This window comes from Nymphaea colorata, chromosome 1, assembly GCF_008831285.2.
Source record: "Nymphaea colorata isolate Beijing-Zhang1983 chromosome 1, ASM883128v2, whole genome shotgun sequence".
In the NCBI taxonomy this organism is placed as follows: Eukaryota; Viridiplantae; Streptophyta; class Magnoliopsida; order Nymphaeales; family Nymphaeaceae; genus Nymphaea; species Nymphaea colorata.
Genome location: NC_045138.2, coordinates 26,315,467 through 26,336,436, shown reverse-complemented (window position 1 = coordinate 26,336,436; position 20,970 = coordinate 26,315,467). Strand labels below are relative to the sequence as shown.

General features: G+C 39.4%; 3 protein-coding genes across 3 annotated transcripts; all 3 read left to right on the top strand.

Annotated features, from left to right (window-relative positions):
- The first annotated feature begins 2,767 nt into the window (after nt 1-2,767).
- Nucleotides 2,768-9,279, top strand: LOC116246168 (vacuolar-sorting receptor 6-like). The gene is made up of 11 exons (XM_031617891.2): nt 2,768-3,964; nt 4,533-4,621; nt 4,741-4,810; nt 5,210-5,293; nt 5,461-5,537; nt 5,710-5,791; nt 6,427-6,509; nt 6,650-6,713; nt 6,824-6,952; nt 8,251-8,354; nt 8,747-9,279. Exons 1-11 carry the CDS (start codon nt 2,959-2,961, stop codon nt 8,843-8,845), a joined length of 1,887 nt encoding a protein of 628 aa, XP_031473751.1. The 5' UTR covers nt 2,768-2,958; the 3' UTR covers nt 8,846-9,279.
- Nucleotides 9,280-10,517: 1,238 nt separating this feature from the next.
- LOC116252110 (14 kDa zinc-binding protein-like) lies at nt 10,518-14,329 on the top strand. Its single transcript, XM_031626185.2, has 6 exons — nt 10,518-10,663; nt 10,801-10,893; nt 11,792-11,878; nt 12,035-12,182; nt 13,746-13,863; nt 13,952-14,329. The coding sequence occupies exons 1-6, from the start codon at nt 10,590-10,592 to the stop codon at nt 14,017-14,019; spliced, it is 588 nt and encodes a 195-aa protein (XP_031482045.1). The 5' UTR covers nt 10,518-10,589; the 3' UTR covers nt 14,020-14,329.
- Nucleotides 14,330-17,317: 2,988 nt separating this feature from the next.
- Nucleotides 17,318-20,555, top strand: LOC116245793 (triacylglycerol lipase 2-like). The gene is made up of 9 exons (XM_031617349.1): nt 17,318-17,498; nt 17,872-17,991; nt 18,078-18,221; nt 18,371-18,481; nt 18,571-18,714; nt 19,302-19,342; nt 19,426-19,505; nt 19,849-19,944; nt 20,158-20,555. Exons 1-9 carry the CDS (start codon nt 17,376-17,378, stop codon nt 20,481-20,483), a joined length of 1,185 nt encoding a protein of 394 aa, XP_031473209.1. The 5' UTR covers nt 17,318-17,375; the 3' UTR covers nt 20,484-20,555.
- Nucleotides 20,556-20,970: the final 415 nt, after the last annotated feature.

Here is a 20,970-nt window from a genome sequence, read left to right as displayed (position 1 = left end):
TTCCCTTCTTTTGTTCTTGTAGAGAGGTTAGAAACCGGGGTATTATGGTCATTTCACATCCCCACACAGCATTTTCTTACAAACTATGGGGGGATCTCTTCTCTTTCTTGAACGCTAGAAAAACGAACACCAAAAAAAAATAAAAAATCTTTGCACAGTTGGAAGCATTGGAATGGGCATGACATTATTCACATTATCATGATTGATCTTAGTGTCTTATGGTCACATTCTATAAGCTTGGCTCATATATATGAATATGAAAGCTGGTAGCTACCAGACCCTTATATACCAGACTCGATGAAAATTGTACAGGCCATTAACTAAGTTGAAAATTTAAGTGGTGGAAATGTTCCTCATCATCTGGAGATCCCTTGCCTTCTTTTGAAGGTTTTTTTTTTTTCCCTTGAAAATACATGTGGGGTTCTAATTTTTCAGCTTATTATTCATCTTCTCATCTTAAAATCGATGTCCCAGATGATCCCTGTCCAATCTAATACATAAAGGTCTCATAGCTACAATCAAGGGCAGAGCCAGGATTTTCTTCAAAGGCAAGCCGGCAGTTTGATTTCTGGATTCGGGTAGGACCAAACTGAATTCTAATACAAAAAATACATTACGCAATTAAAAAATATTTATTTTTTTCAATGTAAAAAAAAAAAAATCATTTGTTAGGGTGGTGCCATGGCTTAGGCGCCTCCCCCCCTTCCCTCTACCCCTGGCTACCATCACACACACACATATATGATGTGTATATATTTTAGAAATCACGAGAAGGCGAGCCGAGTCGAGCCAATCCAAGCCGAGTTTAAGCTGGTAAGCTTTCAAAAATTAAAAAAAAAAAAAAAAGAAAAAAAGTTTGAGTCAGATGAGACAAACTTGAGGTGACCCATTTTCATGTAAAATATATTGGTTTTACTTTTCAACCGCTATGTTGTAATGGAAAGTATTGGTAAAATATTAAAGCTATGTTTGCTTAGCTTGGATTTGAAAACTGAGATATGAGGTGAGGATCTCAAATCTGTTGATATGAGGTTCAAACCCCCTTCTCCAGTTTGTTAGCTGCATATCTGAGATCTCCAGTGATCTCCAATCATAGAATATCTCAGGTCCGCGGATCTGAAGTCCAACCTCTGTCCCTCAGATCTCAGATCCACAATTTTTTTTACATGTTTGATACTCTCATATCTTAGATCCACATCTTCAAATTTAAGGTCAACCCCCTCTCATCTGATGTTTTGACCATAAATTAAAGATCCCAAATTCCCTTTGTCAAATCGCAGTGAAGATCCAATGTTTGTTTAAACAATGGCTCCCAGGGATCCAAGATCCGGCACAAACACGGGTGAGCAAATTCACTCTAAGTTTGATTGCTTTGCGTCACCTGATGCCAACGCCAAAGCCAAAACCCGTCGAGCCCTTGCGTACGCTCAAAGAGTCTTCCTGCGGCTTTTAAGGGAGTCTCGAGCTGAGTATCTTTCGATAATTTAAAGAGTCTGTTACTTGTTACTTCAAAAGTGATGCTCATGAGAATCGAACCATGGTTGTGCGTGCACATGGGAGACCTTTAATCCCCTTAAATGCATTATATTAAGGAGATTATTCAACCGTTGGACTCTTCAAATTGACAATATATTTCCTCCAAAAAAATTACTTTATGGAATAATATTCATAACGGGAAATATTCTTGAAAAAACAAATCAAGTAAAAATCCAACCCCAGCCTTGACATCCCTAAGATGGTGGGCCACACGACTACCTTGTGGAAAATCTGAACCGGCGAACATTCGTTTGATGCTGATTTGGATAGAGACAAGTATTTTATTTATATGAGCAAGGTATCTGGATTTATTAAAACTTAAGATGATGGTTAAGATGAGGAGTAATTCAAAATTGAAAAGAATTTGCGGACTTGGTCAAATTCAGTAAAGCTCTAGTAGGTTCAATCCGCATTCTCTTGCTTTTAGGATTCAGAGCTGCTTTGAGACCTGTTGATTATCGTGTTAATTTAAGAGTAGCGTCTGCCAATCTACATGAATTGAACTAATGATTGAGCTTTTACTAGCTCACTAACTCGACCAGCTATGCTACGTTTTTAATTAAAGTATACCAATTGTGTGAATTCAAAATTTACATGACAACATGTTTGATTAATACGATCGATGGTTGATAATGTGCCCTACGTGAAAGATTATGTTATAGAGAAAAGTAAATGAAAAGTTGTACTTTGACTTCTAAAAATAAATGTTGAGCGTGACGATCTATTTAATGATATATATTAACCAAGTTGATCAAACAACAGAATGAACCAGTTCACATAATTTTCATTACTTTAAGTAAACTTTCATGCATACGTAACAGAGATGGCGTTTTCATAAAGTCAGCGGACATGTATTGTAGCATTTTCCCTTAGAACTTTACTTCCTTTAGAATTTAATTGTGGTAAATAACTCTGTAAATTACTTGATTTTAACTAAAATTGCTCTAAACAAACTCGAATTATTGTTGGTTAAGATTCACAAACATTGAAATTCGAACTAAAGACCTCTCTTAAACAGTGGCTACACTATAACATCTTTCACGTTAAAAACGAAAAATAAACGAAAATATAGAAAATAAAAAGTTGACTTCATTAAAAATCTCCGTTGGTAAACGCGAACGGCTCAACTCTTTCTCTGTTGCTTCTTCATCAGAAGAGACGACCCCACAGTTAGCTCTCGTACGTGGTACGCTCGTTGGACGTTGCTGCTGACATCTCTATTTCTCTCCCCATTGAATTAGTCCCCAGAACACGAATCCCACTCAAGAAACTCCCTCTCTGTCTCTTTCATGCATTCGACGCGTCCCACAGTTGATCATCTCTTCCTTCACAACCATCGAAGTCCTCTTCTTCTTCTTCTTCCTGTACCATTATCTGCAGTTCCTTCTGATAGAGAAGAGCAAAAAGAGAGAAAAGAGCATCATGGCAGGAAGGCCACTTCCCGCCTTCTTCTTGCCTCTGCTGGTGTTGGTGCTGTCCACCGCCTCTGTGACCTCCCGCTTCGTGGTGGAGAAGAGCAGCATCAGCGTTGTGGCCCCTGACCACCTCCGAGGGAAGCACGACGGCGCCATCGCCAACTTCGGCGTCCCCCACTATGGCGCCCGCTTCAGCGGCATCCTCTTCTACCCCTCCACCTACTCTTCCTCCAACATGGGCTGCGACCCTTTCACCTCCCCATTCAAGCCCCCAGCCTCCTCCTCCAACCGCCCCCTGATTGTCCTCATCGACCGAGGCGGCTGCTTGTTCGCCCTCAAGGTCTGGAACGCACAGCAGGCAGGCGCCAAGGCCGTCCTCGTCGCCGACGACCGGGACGAGCCCCTCATCACCATGGACGCCCCCAACGAGGAGACAGAAGCCCAAGCCTACGTCGAGAAAATCGATATTCCCTCCGCCATGATCGAGCACTCCTTGGGCGAGGAACTCAAGCAAGCCCTGGCTAAAGGGGAGGATGTTGTGATCCAAATGGATTGGAGCGGCTCCATGCCGAACCCCGACAGCCGAGTCGAGTACGAACTCTGGACTAACAGCAACGACGAATGCGGAATCAGGTGCGACGAGCAGATGGAGTTCGTGAAGAACTTCAGGGGCCACGCCCAGCTGATGGAGAAGGGCGGCTTCACTCTGTTCACCCCTCATTACATCACCTGGTATTGCCCTCCGGCGTATATTACCAGCAGCCAGTGCAAGTCTCAGTGCATCAATAATGGCAGATACTGTGCACCCGATCCCGAGATGGATTTTGATCGTGGGTACGAAGGGAAGGACGTGCTTCTGGAGAATCTGAGGCAGCTGTGCGTTCACAGAGTCGCTAACGAGAGCAACAGGGCCTGGGTGTGGTGGGACTACGTCACGGATTTTCACATCAGGTGTCGTATGAGGGAGAAGAAGTATAATCAGGAATGTGCAGAGCAAGTGATCGCTGCTCTAAGTAAGTTGACGAGATGCCAATTGCTTTTATCTTCTTTTCTTTCGTTTCATCTTCTTGCTATTGGCCAATTCTAGTTCTTGTTTAAGACAGCACATCGGGTATCAAACTTTTGAACTTTTGACCAACTTCAACTAGATGGTCTTCAAGCCAATCTTGTACTAGGTGCAGGAAGAGAAAGATCTTGTTGATTGATTCTAGCCAAAAGCTTATCTGCAATTAGTTTCGGAAGCTCATCAGTTTATGTTGTTTTGATGCTTTTTGGGCGTATAGATGTGATCTGCATGGTTCAATTGCTAAACCGAAAAAAAAGAACGTGACAAAGTCCGATAAACATGTACAGTGGTTGTCATCAATTGTTGTCTTTTATCAGACCAACTGTGTAGACAGCATTTATATAGCCAAAATTCGACGAGAACAACCAGCAACGATGAGATTTTTGGAGGTGGTTGTGCATAAGCTTGTACATAGTACAAGATCTGAACTTCAATCTTACCAATCTTGATTTACTTTACTTTATTTTGTGCCTGTGTTGGAAGCGTCTCACCTTGGTTTCCATTTGATCCATCAGACTTGCCAGTTGATAAGATTCAAAAGTGCATGGGAGACCCAAATGCCGATGCCCAGAATCCTGTTCTAGAGATGGAACAGAAACTTCAGGTTGTTTAAATTTTTCTTTATTTTCCGCACGTCCTGTTGGCCGTTATTCTCCAAAGAAAGCCACTTAAACTGTTCTTAATATCGCCAATAAGACGAGTCACTAGTTTTTCTGTTTTCAGGTTGGCCAAGGTTCACGTGGGGACGTTACTATCTTGCCCACATTGGTCATTAATAACGTGCAATATCGAGGTATCTACATATTTGATTGCTGTTGATAATTTATGTTTTTACTACAAGTTTTCATGCCTATCTATATCATATCATCCTTAATAAAGATAGCCTGCTTTTTTCTTCGATTGAATAAGCATCATTTTTTATGTTATTGGTTTCAATTTTCAAATTCACATGGCTTTTGGTTATCAAATTATTGTCTTATGAAAAGTTCTTGCTTCAAAAAGTTCCTTTTAAGCTCGATGTGGTAGTTCAAGCAGTTGCTCAAGAGAGCAACTCCTGCAGGTGAAGACCCATGTCCGCTAAAATTAACCAGATCATGCTTTTTTAGGTTCTATATGAAATTGGCGATTTTTTTTAGATTATAGATTCCAACTGGAACTCTCTTAAAAAATTCAATTGTTGTTTACTGTAAAGGAAAATTAGAGAGAACTGCTATTTTGGAAGCTATCTGTGCCGGATTTCAAGAGTCAACAGAGCCTCAAATTTGTCTGACTCAAGGTTGGTTAGTCTTTATGCACAATTCTCTCTTTCTATCTCTTGCTATATATATATATATATATATATATATATATATAAACACACACATATATAATACAAATACATACGTCCTGTTCCCAGCAATTGCTTCTTTGCTGCGTCTGTCTTGATTCCTAGCTTGCATGCAGACATTGAAACAAATGAATGTCTTGAAAACTATGGTGGATGTTGGCATGACACAAAGACAAATATAAGTGCCTGCAAGGTATTTCCTGTTTAATCACTTAATTTTCATGGTTTATCTGCATTTACTCTTGTTCGGTCCTTATATCTGTAGTTCTCTCAAAGGGTACATTTTCCTATAAGAGTGTGTACATATGTACTTTGTGGAATTGCTTGGCTATGACTGCCGGTGGTCTTTCACTTGGTTTGAGTAGGACACTTTCAGGGGGAGGGTCTGCCAGTGCCCATCAGTGAACGGCGTTCAGTATCAGGGGGATGGTTATACAAATTGCGAAGGTTTGGCACATGCTTCATCCTCTTTAAGTTTTTATGTTTTTTTCTTTTTTTGTTTTTGCTGGTTCAAATTAAGCAAATTTTTTGCTTAACGAGGTTCAAGTAACCATTAACTTAATCTTGCAATGTACTTAATTATCTTGCATGGAAATTCCAGATATATATTTGGTCTTTCAGTGCAATCTTAGTTCCTAGGTTCACTAAGTCATGAGGCCCTATCCCTTTTGCATTTATCTGTTTTCAAGGAGCCCAGGATCTCTGTTTCTTTTTGTTTTCAATATCTTCATAGAAAAAATCATTTGAAGGCCAGAACTTATCATAGTCTCCTGGTACTTCTCCTTTGATTCCTTCAAACTTAGACTCTGTTGCACTCAGGGGGACTGTACATTTCGTTATACATGTCTTTATGATTTATACTAAAAAGTTATGGTGTGTTCAATGGAAAGTCATCCTTGAATTTTCAGACACCATCACAGAAATCTTCAAATTTCATGCTTTATATTCATTTAGAATTCATGGCCAAGCCACAAGGCATAACACCCTTTATTTATAAGTTTTATTTTGGCCTTTTTAGTTGCACTAGATATGATGTCTTATGGGAGCATTCACTTTTACTAATTTCATACGTATGTTGGCAGCTGTTGGCCCTGGAAGGTGTGCAGTAAATAATGGAGGCTGCTGGTCTGAGACCAGAAATGCACAGACATTTTCAGCATGCTCAGTTTTGTTCCTCCATCCTATAATGAAATTAATCTTCCTTCATTAAGCTCTTTCTTTGTTATGCTTCCTTAAAGTGGGTTATATGTGGTGTATATGTTTATAAATCCATTATAATTGTATGCTGCATCAATTGTGCAATAGGGGTCTGAGCTCGCAGGCTGCAAATGTCCACAAGGGTTCATTGGTGATGGTCATACCTGTGACGGTGAATTTACATTGCTTGAACAATTGACTTCTTTTACCATCTCTGTCCTTTTTCATGTTTTCTTGTCATTTTGTAGCTGAACCTGCCACTTTCTCTGTGCTGTCTGTCAGATATTGATGAATGTAAAGAACATCTTGCATGCAAGTGTGATGGTTGCCGTTGCAAGAACAAATGGGGTGGATATGATTGCAGTTGTGGTGGTGGGCTTGTGTATATAAAAGAGCAGGACACATGTATTGGTAAGTATATTAGGTATTTATCTTATTCCACAGCTGCAGAGTTTAATAATGATGCATTTTGATATTTCCTGTAAAGCATTTACATTTTTATCCTAATATCCTACTTTTGTCATGGTAGTTGTTGCATGTGTGAAAGAAGCTAGTAGAATGTTGACAGGATGCTTGATCTTAATTGTGCTGAATTCGATTTATTTCATGCTTCTGGATTGTATTGAAAACTTGGAACATGTTGATTCCCTGTTGATAGGTGATAATAACTTTTAGCAGTAGCTTGCTAACAAAGGTCTTTGTGAGCAAAACATACCTGGTCTTCACTTGTCTCACCTGAGCACACCAGGCTATTGGGCTGAACCTAAGACCTTCAAGGTTTCAAAGCCTAGGGTTGTTTCTCTTCATCTTAATCTCTTATATATCTGCCTAACCGCAGCTTGGTAACCAAAATAGAAAACTAGCACCCTAGTAGCAGAAAATTTATCTACTATGAAAAGTAGAACTGTGTGGTTGTAAACTCACAAAACAAGCAATTAATGCCATAGCCCACTTGTTATCCCTATAAGTTATATAATTCAGCAATCAATTGTTATATAGAGGTATTTTGACTCTTGTTATGAATTTTCAGTTTTTAGAAGTTATCAATATCTTCAACACTAAGGGCATCGTTTTGAATTTAAAAAGGTGAAAAAAGAAGAATAGCTTACATCAACTCCGTAGACTTGGCTAGGAGGCAGTGGTGAGTGGAAGCTACTAGGGAAACACTCTCTTTGTATACAGGAAATACTTTTTGGGCCTTCAATGTCGAAGATGTCAAAAACAGGGCATGGTAAATGGTAGAACTTTCAAGCAATCAACGGAATTGATGGTTTCTCCTTATTACAAGAAAATAACATCTAGATAGCTCAATTTTGCCTTTGATTGAAATTGGATATGAGAATATATTTGTTTCAGGACAAGGGTGGATCTCAGTCGTCACATCTCTTATGAATTGGTTAAACAAGATGCAATTTAAACTTGAAGAAATGGGCATGATCATGATAGGCATGTCCAAGATGGCCAACTAACAGTTTTCATGCAATGAAAGGTTCAACTTGGTCTTGGATGCGAATCATTGGATTAATTTAGCGAACAATCTGGTTAGATTTGCAGTTTGGTTTGTTAAAGTACTCGACACAAAATCCTGAACTGGAATGATGCTGACATAAATCTGCAAAGATCTCTTGTCTTCAGGTTCTTTTATCATACAAATGGCACTATTGGAATTATGCGACAGGAATGACAGTGACTTTTTCTCTTTTATGCAGCTAGAAGTGCTTCACGGTTTGGGTGGTTTATATTACTGTTGGTTTTATCTGGTTTTGTTGGTATCAGTGTCGCTGGTTACGTATTCTACAAATACAGGCTTCGGGTATGTTTCTTACATGCTTTAATTTTGTGCTGTTTTTTGCTTAGTAAATGTAAGTGGTGCCTATAAGGACTGTCCTGGCCTCACTTGCTACATTGATCTAAGGCATTTAAATTGAAGGGTGTCAATACTTATATAATTAAGTTATGCATCCTTTGCTGCAAGGCCAAAGTGATCGGCGTTTTTCTGTCAAGGGCAAGGGAGGGTATTTGAGGGTTTTACACTAAGAGGCAGCCAGAGTAGAACCAGAAAAAATGGGGTACCTCTTTGGCTGCCAAATTCTGGTAGTTCAAAAGAGCTCAACTGCTTCCATCATAAAAGAAAGGAAGAAAGGAAAAAAAAAAAAATCATGCATTGCCTAGTATTGCTACTGATAGTTCAATTTTCTTTTGCAGTCATACATGGACGGTGAGATTATGGCAATCATGTCTCAGTACATGCCGCTAGATAACCATAATAATGAAGCTGAACCTCTGCGAGAAACTTCTGTGTAAAGAGTGTTTCCATATTGCAAAATAGGGGCTTCTCATAGTTATGCAAGGAAGTGACAACGAGGTAGATGTCAGAAATTGCGGCCATGCTGAACATACAAAGTCTGTTGTTCTGGTCTTCCTCTCCTACTGGAGTCAATTGTTGTTACATTCTCACCATGCATACCAACTTTACAACCTGTTCATTGGAAATTCATTTTCCACAGAGATCTCAATAAACAGTATCATATAACGAGAGAAAGTATAAGTCATGTATCTGGTCCTTTACTGTGATGCTAAATATATGTATCCGATATATCCTTTGTTACATTAACATGGTACATCCAAAGTATGGGCCAAGAAACATGAGGCTTCACTGCCCAGCGAATGTAATTTATTTTTAGGAGTTATTTTTCTTTTAAATGCCCAAGAAAGGAGAAATAAGCCGATTTAGCAAATTTTTACTGTTCCTTTTTATGGTTGACATGGAAATGATATATGGCATCAACATCAGAATAAGAGTTTTTTCTGGTATCCATCCAGCTAGGGGTTGGCAAGGCCTTTAAGTTGCAGGAAGTCAAGAGTTCAATATCCAGGTGAAGGTCTTCCCTGACCTCAGCTTGTGGATATCTACCGTGTATGTGAATGTGTTTTTAAAAGCACAAGCAGCAGTTATTTATGGAACTTGTTTGTCTTCCCTCTGGCTGGTAACTGAGCCGAACAAGCCCAGCATATGTTCAAGGTAGGCTCGTTTCACATTGACCCAAAAGAGCTCAGCCTCATAAACAGATCCAGATAAACAAGTTTAGCTTGTGCCATCAATATTTAAAGAAATAGATTCCAAGAAAACTCATCGATCCATGCTCAACCTAATCCACTTATGATAAAACAGATCATTTCAATGTGAAAAAACAAAGAATTCTCCATTTACCCAAACAGTATGTTGCTCACACAGTGATCATTCTCTCCATCCAATTGTTGTTTTGGAACCTTAGAAAATGGGTATGCTTTGAAGAGGGCCACCTATCACAACCGACCTGGTAAAGAAGTTTAGATTTGATTGCCAATTCAATTCAAATTGGATACATACTTTCATAATTGAATTAGAATGCGAGTCCGGTATCTGCTTGATGCCCAATAAAAAGCCAACTTCATTAACTGTAATTGCCAGATCTTATAACTAGACGAATCCGAATTTGAATGTGATTACATAGAATAATCTGAGATAACCACAATTTTACAGGACCCTTATTGTTTAAAACGTCACCCACAAGATACATCTTACAAGCTCATTCAGTTTTGTGATTGCCTTGTACAACTGAATCTGCTTTTCATTTGTTGGATTTAATAAAACGAATCAAATTGCAAAATCCTCCATTGAATTTTATTCAGATGCCCTATGTGGTTTTGCATCTGAGTTTATATTTGAGCCCCATGTCTCATTAAAGTTCAATCCAAACACATTATGTCAAAGTTTAAGATAGTAGGACTTGGATCTGTCTCTAAAAAATTACAACAACCAAGTCCAGTTTGAAAACTTAATGTGATCAGCTAAGATCCAGTTAAGTTGGACATCTATTTTCATTTCTGGGATTATCCTGGAAAGTGAAAATCATGCACCACGTGGCGAGGAATGAGTGTTATGGCTTAACTTCCCGATGCACAACCATGAGTTGCGCTATGAGTTTACAAAACCCACAGGGCCACATGGCGTTTGCCATTGCTCGCTGGAGTCTGGGGAGGACGGAGACAGAGCAAGGCTCTGGGGATGGGCTTCGCATCTGTCACACACATGGCGTCCGCCATCTCTGCTGCTTCTTCGTCCTCTTCTTTCTTACTCCGGTACCAAGATGAATTCCGACCTCATTTGCCGCATTCCCTCTCTCTTCTTTGATGCCCACCTCATTTCACCATGGAATCAGAAAATCAAAAAATGTTTGTAACTGCGTTGTTTCTTATTGGTTGCTGTGTTTGTGCAGAAACGGACGGCCTTTCGGAGCATCGCGGCTGGGTCTGGCCTGTCAAACCCTTTTCCCAAAGACATTTTTAGCTCGCCCATCTCACAATTCCAGGTAAACCATCTTTCTTTTTGGCATTTCTTACATGAAAAATGTAGATGGTAGACGATTCATGTTGCAGAACAGTAATTTTAGATAATATTAGATTGAACTAAGGGAGGCTCCCGAGAGGGCCCTGCAACATCTGCACCTCTGATCAGGTGGATTGGGTTAAATCCTTCAAATTGAAGGAGTTCTAGAGTCCATTAGGATCACTTACCGATGGCAGGGGCTCAAAATGCCTTCCTTTTGGTGTTACTCCGTGCAACCTCCACCATCGTCCTTCCTTGTACATCAAAAATTCTCTTTCTGTCCTAAGCCTTTGCGGCAAGGACTAGTATATACAAGCTCAAGACCAATTTAATAGAGGCTCTAGGCACTTGGCGGATGGCAAGTCCCCGTTGGTATACTCAGACGTCTATTGAAATCAGAAAACATCTGCATTCCTGTTATTTGCAGCAGAACAGAGTTTTTTCCAGGAAGAAATTGGTGGACGAATAGGGTTCCTTGTTGTCCTTAATGAATATGTTGCACCACCGTGTCAGGATCTGAACTTGACAAAAAATGGGAAGAGAGGCTTCTTAAGCTGATTCGACAAGCTTTTCGGGCCAACATTTGTCTGCTTTTTATCTTTCGCAACTAAAAGAACGACTTAAAAGTTCGATCCCGACTCTGGTCTATCTTTCTTTTGATAATGAGTAAACTTTTAAGTTGTTTCTTTTGTATTTTTCCCCTCCACCGAAGGTTATGATGCTTCGAAGAGCTGGCGACTCTGTCTCACGAATTCTGTTAAGTTTGGTTCTTGTTTTTTTTTCTCGAGTCTTTTGTGGTTTTCCTTCTTCGCTATCTATGACAAGTCAGCTAGCGAAATTGAATGTGTTCATTCTTGGGTTCTTACTTGTGTGCATTGTAGATCCCTGACTTGCGCGAGAGCTTCTAGTGATGAAGAAGCATCTGCCAGAGCAGCTGCATCGTCTGCCGAAAGTGGAGCGCCTACAATGTATAGTGAAGTTCGATCACATAAAATTAACTTTCTTTTGTTACGAATTTCTGTTGTGCTAGGATTCTTGTCGACGAAATCACAGATCTTGATGCTTGAAGGTTCTGGTTCAACTTATGTTCAAAATTTTATGACATTCTCTTGTTTGTCTTGTAGCTTCGACAAGATCATATCAAAGGAGATTCCTTCAACTGTAGTATATGAAGATGAGAGAGTCTTGGCATTTCGTGATATTGATCCACAATCTCCAAGTCATATTTTGCTGATTCCCAAGATTAGGGACGGACTAACTCAACTTTCCAAGGTTCTTGTTTCCTTTTGTACGGTTTCCTACTTTGATATGAATTAATTTTTGTTCCATCTCAAGTTTTAGTTTGCTCCCAATATTTGGAATTTTGGATGCATTTACAAACTATACCTCATGTATCATGGTTCTTCATAATTTTCTTATGTCCCTTGCAAAGTAGCCCATCTACATAAGTGATCTCTTTAGACCCTTGCGGTAGCCTACATGCCGAAATGTTATTGCAAAAAAAAAGGCCCGTGAATTTCCTGTCTCGAGTTGTCTGGAAATCATAAACACAGTGAATCAAGTTTCATTTTAAGGATTTAAAGAACTATGGTTGCAAATGAAATCTTATTCTGCAAAAATAATGTTTCTATCACTTCTTTAGAACTAATATTCTACTTTGAGTATAAAAATAGACGGGTGAGAAACATCAAGTCAATCACACTATTCATTCTGAGAATTTTGTTAAGATCCTATCTGCTTTGAATATAAAATTGCTTTAGTCAGCAACATCATGACAATCACATTCATTCTGAGATTTTCATTAAAATCCCATTCACATACATACTTGATTTGTCAATTTCTGGATTTTTGAGTATTTAAATATTATGCCTTCTGTTATTAAATTTTCTACTTTTAGTTTCATTTCAAAGCAATTCAACACGTCAGTCTCCATAGCTCGATGTTAAAAATTGGAAGTACTTCTCTATGTAGAAACGTTAAACTCCTGTCTTCAAGCAATAAATTTAATGCTTTGATGAAGCTAGAAAACCGGCAATCTATAGTAAACAGAGCAATCTGTTATTCATATACAGTGATCTGTTATCAACTTATCATTTGCCTGGACAAAAGCATGTATACTGCAGCCTTTATTATAGATAGAAGCAAGAAATTTTTCTATCTAGTCTTTATACAAAGGGTATCGCTATAAATTGCCTGCGTTAAATTACTTTGAGATGTCTTGGAAAAAGGCATTTGGAATTGTATCTTCATCTCATGGATTTTCTGTTATTCTTTACCTTGAACGGAAAAATGTTTGAGATTTTTTGCCCTGTCAGGAAAGATAACGTTTTTCCTTTTTATGACATTTGGTCCCCAACTTATATTATCATGCCATGTTTGTAAAGTCGTAGAAGTATATGCGATAATGCTGAAGACCAACATTATGAGGTCTTGGAATTCCTGCTATGCTTGCACATCGTTTATGGATCTGAACTCTTTTTGGTTTGTTACCAATGCATCCTATGATGTAGCCACAGTGAATGTTGAACTTGGATTTTCTTCCCAGTTCCCACGCTCTCACCCACCCGTTACAAGTTTTCTTTCCATCCATGGATCAGGCCTTTTACCTGTGGCCAACCTCATTTCTTCTTGTAAATCGCCACAGTTTACTGTCAATTGTAATGTTTGCAACCACAAATCACAAAACAGAAATTGTGATACTTGCAGCCACCCATTTTTGCCTGTGAATAAAATATGATTTCACCTAGATATTTGGTCATGAGCTGTTCTTGTGCTCTTTGGTCTTGCAGAGTCTCTTCTGATAATGTGACAATTATTGCATTGGCCATCTTTCAGGCTGAACCAAGGCATGTGGATATATTGGGTCATCTTCTTTACACTGCAAAATTAGTCGCAGAGAAGGAGGGTCTCTCAAATGGTTATCGAGTGGTCATCAATAATGGCCCCGATGGATGTAAGCATGCCTTATATTACCCTCTGGCATCTAAGCCTAGTTGCCTTTGGTCAATCACCTTACCTATTTCTGCTGCTCCGTCGTGCAGGTCAATCAGTTTACCATCTTCACCTGCATATACTTGGTGGAAGACAAATGAGATGGCCTCCAGGTTGATTGTCGTCTTGTTGGTGTAGATTTAACTTTCCTCTTGTAGTAAAACTTTCATAGTAGCGATGATCAGCAGGCATATGTGTATTCTTTCTTTAGGTGGTAGTCATTTTCTTATATCTGATTTATGGTTGAATTTGGTCGAGTTGGAGCTTTATGACCATCTGCCTTTTTATAATAAAAAGAGAGCTTAGGTGGCTGCAGCTTTGTGAACTCTGTACCAGAGATGGATCTGCAACTAAAGTCGATCTTCTGCAAGCTTGACCGACTATTTGTTGTTCAATTGATTATTGTCTTTAGTACGTTTCCGACAAAATGCAAATTGGATAATAGCTTGATGCTAACCTCACCATCACCAAGCTAGCGAATGATATCTGGGCACCATCAACGTTTGCTTTTTCTCCTCAGATATGGGTGCTTATTTCATTTTTCCTTTTATTTTCTGGGTGCACTCATTTGCAGATATGCTGCAACTAAAGTCGGTCTTTTCAAGCGTGACCAACTATTTGTTGTTCAATTGGTTATTGTCTTTAGTACGTCTCCGATAAAATGCAAATTGGATATTAGCTTGATGCTAACCTCACCATCACGAAGCTAGCGAATGATATCTGGGCACCATCAACGTTTTGCTTTTTTCCCTCAGATATGGGTGCTTGTGTCATTTTTCGTTTTATTTTCTGGGTGTAGTCAATTGCAAATATGTTTTTTCGTTGGCAATTGCAGATACGGTTTCATATGAAAATTGTACATGTAAAAATTCTCCTTCTGTTGGTCCTGTCGATTAGAAAAAATTGATGGGGGCAGAGAGAGAGAGAGAGCACAACCACACTGTTAATGGTACATCGATGTACCATATATGAAGGGAAGTTCTACTCATTATAGACGTATATATATATATAAGGCGAATCTCCAAGCTTTGCGAGAGCAACTTGAAGAAGCGGTAGCAAAGTGACGGAGTTGAGACTTGATTCAGACACTTCTTGCATGAATATATGAATAACATTAGAGTTGAAACCACGAATATACGAATAACATCAGAGTTGAAACCTGATCGACGCTTTACCTTGGTACCATTTATTAATGTACAAATATTACTAGAGTCGAAACTTTACCGGAGGTATTCGAACCCTTTATATTACTATTTGAACGGTATTAGGATCATGTCATGAACGTTTCATACATCATAGTCATTGTAATTCGAAGTAAACAAAAGGCAAGAAAAAACTGACGGTAACAATTTTGTAAAATCAGCTACTTTTCTAGGAAAACTTATAATTTTTATTGCAGTTTCAAAATATTTTCCTAGCAGAGTTGACAAATCAAAAACAAATATTGATAGTAAAAGTGCCCTAAAAAAATGGTGAATGAAAAAACAAAGAAGAAAGAATGTACAAGAAAACCGAGTGAGAAAATACTTTAATTTTGAAAGTGCAGCCAATCTCCGAACGTGTGGACGGCGATGCACTTGAGACGGATATGGAATAAAAAAGGCCCCACCGAGAGGACGGAGATTTTCGGGATCGTCGTTCCGTCTATTTTGCTGGGCAGCAACGTAAAGCAGAGCAACTGAGTGAACGCACTCTGAAAGGCCAACCAGGAGGAAACGAGGGGAAGAAAGATGATAGACGCTGCTCAAATTGCTGTTCCCGTCTTGGGGATCTTGGGAGCTGCTGCCCTCACCTTCTACGCCGTTAGCTTCAACGAGTTAAGAGAGGTAACATGATTTTCTCTTGATTTCTCCACTAGTCTCTTTTTTCCTTTTCTTCTGTTTATGGATATGGAAGGGTTGCAAGAGAGAGTCTGGTTTGTTGTTGGATGACAGAAATCGGTCAAGGACCTGGATGGGGAGGACGACGACTACGGCTCGGAGGGAGCAACGCGGTGGAAGTCGTCTCTGAGCTCCAGAGAGCGAAGGTCCAGAAGGAAATCATACAAAGACGAAAGAAAGAAACAATGAGACACTCTGTTGGGTACTTGGCTTGTGCCTGCCCGTGAACTCTTGCTGCGCAGTTTGGTTATCGTCTTCAAGATTGCATGACACGCTTCCTCCTTTTGGCAGTCGAATGCTTTTCACTTGAAGAGTTGTGGAAATCCTTCAGGCTTGCAGTCAGTCCATTATTTGGATTCAAATTGTAAACTCCATTCTGAATCTGAACTACATTGATGTTGTATCCGTTTCTTAGAAATTTTGTTATGAAAACCGGAGATGTCATATGATGAGCAATTCTATCATTTCGACCAGCTCAGGACGGCCGGAAAATTAGAGTCTAACAACTTCAAACGTGAGAACTCAGGCAACCACGTTCTTTAGATTTTAATCTCATAGCCAATTAATCTAAAGTTCAACGGGGCACGTGAAGTGGCTAAACAAATGCCAGAGTTCAGTCTTTGTTTCTAGGCATGAATTGAAGCACATTCTTATCTGGATCGACAAAATTGATACTTTTCCGTGCATAAACTAAAACAAATGAGGAAGTAAATCTAGCAACTAAAATGATATGATATGTTTCCACTTCTTTGCTTCAAATCAAAAGAAGTCATTGTTTTGTCATGTTCATACTAGTGACAAATAAAACAAAGTTTTCTGAAACTAACAGACGAAAAATGAGAATTGAATTCATATGGATTGAAGCAAGATTGTCCAGGAATGGATCTCTCTTGCTTCAGCTGCCATTTACTTTCCCATAATAAATTCCATCTTTTGAAGTTGTTTATTTTTAAGTCGAACTGTCTAAGGACCAGGAAGATGAACAGTTAAATACACGTGACTGTAAATCACCTTGTTGTCGTATACAAACTTGATGCTTGTGTTAGTATTCCCTTGGCAACTGAAGGATGAAGTCCTTTACGACAAAAGAGAGAGGCCATCCTTTCATGGATGCCTTGAAGATTGGCCAAGAAAATGAATTCACAAGGTTCGAAGTTTCTGTTAATACTCTCATGTACGATTCGAAAAGCCAACCAGGTCGAATGTGAAAGGAATTGCACAGTTCAGCCTTGAAAATACAGTGACAAATGGATCGGACATGAACTTTCAAACTAACCCTGTTTTCCAAGATGGTGTAAATCTTACAAGTGAGTTGGCGCACTAAAAATCTGTTAAAAAATTGAATGAGGCTAGTAATTGTAGATGGCTGAGCAGATTTTTAGCTAACCAATAGAGAGGGAGAGAGAGAGACTGTTTTGGCACATTGGGAGCCGCTATGGAAAGCTTTTGTTAGATCGCCGTGCCATTTTTGACGGGTGCAACAAGATCACATTCTAAATTCGCAGCATTAACAAATTTTGGACACAAGAAAAGGGGTTCTCTGCGGCACAGAGAGGGAGAGTGAGAGAGCGAGAGGGAGAGGAAGAGGGCAGACATGGCCGGGAGGATTTCTTTAGTCTTGGCTGTCTTCCTGTCATTGACGTTGAGGGTTGCATATTGCACCACCGACGTCTGTCTGACTGTCAAATCTTACGGCTATGACTGCCATGACTACAAGGTTAACTGCTTCCTCCTGCTTCTCCTTCCCAAAATCTTTCATTTGATTTCTCATCACATTCAATTCTCCTTAGATCACAATGAACATTGAGTAGCAGTTGGGAGGGAGAGTTAAAAAGTTTTGATACCAAATGTACATTCCTCAAGGGAGGCAGGACAAACAAAAGAAACATTTCACAAAAGAAACATTTCTCTCTCTCTCTCTCTCTCTCTCTCTCTCTCAGTTTGATTCTTGTAAATGCTATATTTCTGCATCTTAAGGTGGTGACATCTAAGTTGAAGAACGCATCGCTGCCATCATTGACACCAATCTTCTTTTAGTCTGTAGCATTGAACCACTCGCTCATCTGAAATTGTTTGTTAATGAACACCAGGTGACTACAGGAGATGGTTACATTCTTACCCTGCAGAGGGTCCATGCACCTCCTCACGGCGGCCGCCATAGGCCGGACAAACCAGGACGGCCGGTGTTGCTTCAGCATGGTGTCACCATGGTAAGGCTATCTCCTGCTTTGTATGTTATATATATACACTAATCATTGTTAAATGGACATGCATGGCTGATAAATTGTGTGGACAGGATGGGATGGCATGGGTGATGAACGGTGCAGAGCAAAGCTTGGCATTCGCCCTGGCCGACGGCGGGTTCGACGTGTGGATCGCTAACTCACGAGGCACCAGGTTCAGTAGGGGACACAACCATCTAACTGCAGATACCGACCGGGTCTCTCTCTCTAACCAACAAAGAGATGATAAACTCAATTCAGTTCAGATTTACAACATATATATATATATATATATATATATTATAACAGAATTTGAATCATTCGAAAGGCATAAAGAATACAAAATTGAAAGCTTTCCTGCTTGCAGAGTTACTGGTCATGGACATGGGTGGAGTTGGCAAACTTTGATTTGGCTGCCAACGTTGATTTTGTGTACAACCACACTGGACAAAAGGTTTACTATGTGGGTCATTCACTGGTAGGTAAAATTAGCATCACATTTGGGCTTGCTTGAAGGTTTATTATTGCGAATGTTGTGGGCTTATAGCACCTTCTCTTCATGTTAAGGGCACCTTGACTATGTTGGTATCCCTTTCTCAACATAAGTTGGTGGACAAATTGAAAGCTGCCGCTCTCTTGACTCCAATCGCTCATCTCAACCATATCACCACAGGACTGCTCCAGCTTGGCGCAAACGTCTATGGTGGTGAAGTATGGCCTTGCATGCATAAATTTTCTATGAAATTCCATTTAGGGGCTAATATTTGTCCTTAATTTGAAAATGAGCTCGGACGTCGATTTGTTCTTGGATATGAAAAAAATTCTCTACTGACGTTGCCTAAGTGCAAGAATTAATTTGCCCACGATGAATTCATATTTATTTCTGAAATGCTAGAGTTTAAAACTAGATTGAATGCCAGTTTAGAAATGTGAGTCTCAGAAAATTAGAGGTTGTTTGGCAGCAGGAATACTCTTGCAAGCATTTCATGAATATGTTCTAAAGATCGAAAAAGATTAATGAAACACTAAAATGGGTATTCTATGAATTACTCCCAACCTTTAAATCAGATTCATGAAACTCTCACAAAATGTTTGTGGTAGTAGAGACACTTTGTGCATGTTCCATAAATCTGTTTGAAAGATTAGGACAGGTTCATGAAACGTTAGTTTTTAGTATTCTATGAATTCCCTGCTGTTGAACAACCCCATAAGGATCGAAATTAAGGTCCTAATTGAATATCTCTCTTCTTTTTTCTTGAGGAAACTCACGTGTACTCTTTCATGCCATGAATTCACAGCTACTCAACTTGTTGGGCGTCTCTGAGTTTGTTCCTCGAAGGTGAGGCTGGTCTCCTCTTTGCTGTGCCACCATCAGTTATCTTTTGCGAATTAATATATCTGACGAATACGAGGATGCAACAGTGAAACTGTAGATCATTTGCTGGAGAAAATATGTGTAGTTCATAGCCTGGACTGCAGAGATTTGTTCTCAGCCATAACTGGTAAAGATTCAGAGCCTTTGCATGCTTACTTGCAGCACCTCTTTCTAAGTGCCAAAATCTTTATCTTCTGCGACTTGAATTTTCTAGTGAACTCTTACATGTTTTCTTCTTTGGTAGTCGCCAAGTTACAGGAAAACTGATCATTTGATTTGTGTAAATTCAATTCCTTACTGAAGCAAGGATGCCCAATTAACTAAGTTAATGAAATGTTGATTTATGTAATAATTTTCATACAATTAATTTCCTGCTTCCACTTAATATATGATTCTGATCATGAGTTTGACTAATTAAAGTTTAAAGCGTTTATGATTTAGCTAACACAACACAAAACACACTTTGACAGGAGACAACTGCTGTCTCAATTCGACGGCGATGGACTTGTTCCTGAAATATGCTCCTCAAGCAACATCAACCATGACCGTGGTGCATTTTGCTCAAAGTAAGACTAATTTTCTTATGCAAAAATGCTTAATTGCCTCAAAGTTTTGTAGATCAAACGAAATTTTTGATTCAATCGATCTATGGAACTCTGGTTCTTTGCCCATTCATGCTAAGTTTACGAGTACTAAGCTCGAACTCGGCTCGACTCATGTGCACCCCTAGCAACTGACTTTGATTCGTATTGATCATGTATAATGTCTATGCACACCAGTGGTCCGGACCGGAAATGTGACAATGTATGACTTCGGAAATATCTTTGCCAACTTGAAGCACTATGGCCAGTTGCGGCCGCCAGTGTACAACCTCGCCGCCATCCCGGCGGACTTCCCCCTCTTCCTCAGCTATGGAGGGAGGGATGCACTGTCGGACGTTAAAGACGTAGGTCTCTTGCTTGATGAGCTGCGTGATCACCAGGAGGACAAACTCACGGTTCAGCTGATTGAGGAATATGCACACATGGACTTCATCATGGCCTACAATGCCGGAACAAAAGTGAATGCACCCGTCCTTGAGTTCCTCAACAACAACTGCCAGTGATCTCGCCGTGATCGATCCCTCTCCGTCCTTACTTTCACGGCCAACAATGCCGGAAGAGACCAAGTTCGCTCTCCACCGACGTCCAGTACTGATCAGTCATTGGTGCTTATAATTTTTATCAAGGCCTAAACAGTACTCCCTCTCTTTATATATATATATATATATATATATATATATATATATATATATATATATATATATATATATATATATATATATATATATTGAAGACAAGAACATGTCTATTCATTGATTCAATGAAAATATTGAGCTCTAGTTTCTTGGTCAATAATGAGTCGGGTTGTTTGTCCTCGCAAAGAAAGAAGGCCCTTCAAGCGCTATTATTATTCAACCTTTCTCCAATTGATGATGACACGTTAGGATAATGATGAACTTTAAAATATATAGGTAGATAAAAAAAAAATCAAAAACAAGACAAACATTGTTTAAATAAGTTAGCATATCCACTATGAGGAGCTGTTATATG